Genomic DNA, 3,406 nt, shown 5'->3' with positions numbered 1-3,406 from the left:
CTTATTGAAACCATATGCTCTATCATATTTCTAATTTCTTTCCAAAACTCTTTTATTTTGTCACATTCCCACATACAGTGAATTAAGGTACCTTTTGCACTGTTACATTTACAGTTTTTCTCAGTCGCTTTGGTGCATTTCTCACATCACTGTTTACATTTGCACAACAGTTAGTTCAACCTCCACAACATTTAGTCATTTGTGCACATCATAGTAGCAGTTTCTCATTCCTTCGAACAAATTGCAAATGCTTTTGGACATGCATCAATTGCTTTCATACAACTCTCTGCTGTTTTATAACATTATCATTTGCTTATGTCATGTCAGTCAAAATTAACTATACTTGTGAATGCTGAATAGTCATTCCATATAAAACTAATAGTCCTCATTTCATTGCTTGAGTCATTACATACAAAAATGTTGAACTAGTTGTCAAAATCTGTCAAGCAAATTTTACAAATTTTTTTAAATCTTTTTTTTCCTGAAAATGTCTCTTAAATTGAACAATTTCTCTCAGGTGAATCTCAACTTTCACTGATGAGAAGGGGTGTGTGAAGCATTAGTTGCAACCAATGATAAGCCACTTCTCTACAATCACTGTCAGAGCTGAATCCCATAAACCCCCACTTTACAAGCATATATGAACCAAGCAGGACATAGTGTGTACCATTTCTACAATACTGTGACACAGAAATGGAAGGTCAGCCTCGTGGAAGAGGGGTGAGGGTGCGGGGAGGAAGGGGAAGGGGACAAAACAGGGGAAGAGGAAGACGAGGCCAAGTACATAGGCGGATCACTGGTGAAATCAGGGCTACAATTGTGGATCATGTTGTCAATCACGGCCTCACAATGGCTGAGGCTGGTCGAAGGGTGCAGCCAAATGTTGGGAGAACCACTGTAAATTCAATTATTCAAACATTTCGTCGGGAGAACAGGTGTGTATAAATGGACAGTAATTCAGCACTAAACAATCTGCACTGCACTACTGTCATTGTGTCATACATGAAGCTTGCAGTGGGACAAGAACTTGTCACTGTACATTTTACATTTAGACGTACAGCTTTACTGCATCACACATTTAGTGTATTGTAGTGTACAGTAGTGTTACAGTAAAGATTTGCCATATTTACTGTAATTTTACTCTGCACCACACAGGATTGCAAGACAACCTTGCAGAGGTGGAAGAGGGCCCCTTTTTACTCCGCAACAAGAGGAAGCCATTTGTGCAATGGTGATTGCAAACAATGCCATAAGGTTGAGAGAGATACAAAGTGCTGTTATAGAGGATGACAACATCTTTGGGAATATTGAATCTGTTTCAGTCGCTACAATTGACAGAGTGCTCAGGAGGAATGAAATGCGCATGAAACAATTGTACAATGTGCCATTTGAACGGAACAGCGACAGAGTGAAGGAGCTCCGTCACCAGTATGTACAGGTAAAACATGTATGTGTTCTATGCATATTCTAATGTTCAGTGCTGTAAACTGTTTACTTTGTGTAGTGTCATGCACTACACTTACATGACAGTTCTGTGTATGTGTATTCACAGTGCATACTGTACAATATGTTGTCCAAAATGCATTGTTACACAGGAAAAGTTGTTATAGTTTTTCTCACTCCCTCTTCTGTAATAAAGCATGTACTGGAGCTGGAGGGCAGGGAACCGCTGCACACATTCATATACCTTGATGAGGCGGGTTTCAATCTGGCAAAAGGTAGAAGACGTGGAAGGAATCGCATTGGACAGAGAGCAACCATTGATGTCCCAGGCCAACGAGGAGGGAATATTACTATGTGTGCAGCCATCTCAGAAAACGGCGTCCTCACCCATATCCCGTCTTGGTCCATACAACACACAACATCTGCTGACTTTTTTAGACACTCTTTACAGGGACATAATCCCTGAGAATGAGAGGGGTCTAACTGGAGACCATCTGAGCAAGCATGTTGTTGTTTTGGATAATGTGCGTTTTCACCACTCAGATGTCGTCAGACAGTGGTTTGCAGCACATGATAGGATGCTGGTGGCATATCTCCCTCCCTACTCACCATTCCTAAATCCAATAGAGGAGTTTTTCTCTTCCTGGATGTGGAAGGTCTATGACCGGCATCCACATACCCAAATGGCCCTGCTAGCGGCCATGGATGCAGAATGTGATGACATCACAGCAGAGTCCTGCAGAGGGTGGATTCGCCACTCGAGGAGATACTTTCCTCGCTGCATTGCAAGAGATGATATTCGCTGTGATGTAGATGAAATTATGTGGCCAGACAGAGAGGAACGTCTGGATGTGCATGAATGATTACAGTACTATGTATGTTGTATGTTCAGTTCCAATATGTACTGCAATGTTGTGCACAGCTCTACCCAAAGGGAGTTTATGTTTGTTGTAAATAAGGGTGTATTTTTTCTTTTGCACAATGCTGTGAACAAATTAGAATTGCAAAGAGCATATGCAGTAAAAATGTGAAACATACATATTCAGTGTCTTGTACTCAGTTACCTCACTAAATACAGTAATGTGTAACTTTACTGTATGTCTGTGCAGTCTGTGCAAATAGTATATAGTGCTGTCTTGAGCATTTTCAGGTAGTGTCACCAAGAACTGCATTGGAAATTGGAAAACATTGACAGAGTAAACTGTCATAATGAAAACATGACAAAGCCATTTGACTATCTTGTTCATAAACAATGGTGTCAGGACTTTTCATCTTGATGACACTGACACTTTCATTGACATGAATACTTGCTTTTGAGGAATGACCTATCCATTTTGAGCAAGTGACACGCTTTTGCAGGTTATCAACTAGGTTTTGCAGTTTGTACTAATTGTTTTGAGAACTGCATTAACTGTTGTGCAAATGTAAATAGTGATGTGAGAAATGCACCGATAGATAGATAGATAGACAGATAGATAGATAGATGATAGTTGATAGATAGTTAGAAGTTAGATAGATAGATAGATATATAGATAGATAGATAGATAGATAGATAGATAGATAGATTAGATAGATAGATAGATAGATAGATAGATAGATAGATAGATAGAAAGACATGAATATACTAGAACAGAGATACTTTTGAGAGATGAACTACAGATTTTGAGTAAGTTACACGCTTTTGCAGGTAATGCACTGTGTGGTGCTGTTTGTACGAATTGTTTTGAGAAATGCACATACATTTTTGCAAACATTAAGGATGATTCGAGAAATGCACCGAAGCAACTGAGAACAACTGTAAAGACAGTTTTTTTACACTAAAAATTATGAGGGACACAAAATAGCATCAAATTTCTACATCGATGCTTGTGTACTTCAGTACTCACTTTTAAAGAGAAAGAAATAGGAAGAGATAGATAGATAGACAGACAGACAGATAGATAGACAGACACAGACAGACAGA

The 3,406-nt window shown here is 39.2% G+C and overlaps 1 protein-coding gene across 1 annotated transcript; it reads left to right on the top strand.

The window, feature by feature from the left end:
* Nucleotides 1–816: 816 nt before the first annotated feature.
* Nucleotides 817–2,074, top strand: LOC107675127 (uncharacterized). Its single transcript, XM_016469352.1, has 3 exons — nt 817–935; nt 1,156–1,438; nt 1,640–2,074. The coding sequence occupies exons 1-3, from the start codon at nt 850–852 to the stop codon at nt 1,907–1,909; spliced, it is 639 nt and encodes a 212-aa protein (XP_016324838.1). The 5' UTR covers nt 817–849; the 3' UTR covers nt 1,910–2,074.
* Nucleotides 2,075–3,406: the final 1,332 nt, after the last annotated feature.

This window comes from Sinocyclocheilus anshuiensis, unplaced genomic scaffold (genome assembly GCF_001515605.1).
Source record: "Sinocyclocheilus anshuiensis isolate Anshui unplaced genomic scaffold, SAMN03320099.WGS_v1.1 scaffold1005, whole genome shotgun sequence".
NCBI lineage: Eukaryota > Metazoa > Chordata > Actinopteri > Cypriniformes > Cyprinidae > Sinocyclocheilus > Sinocyclocheilus anshuiensis.
Note: the sequence above shows the minus strand (reverse complement) of the source record. Positions and strands in the feature narration are given on the sequence as shown.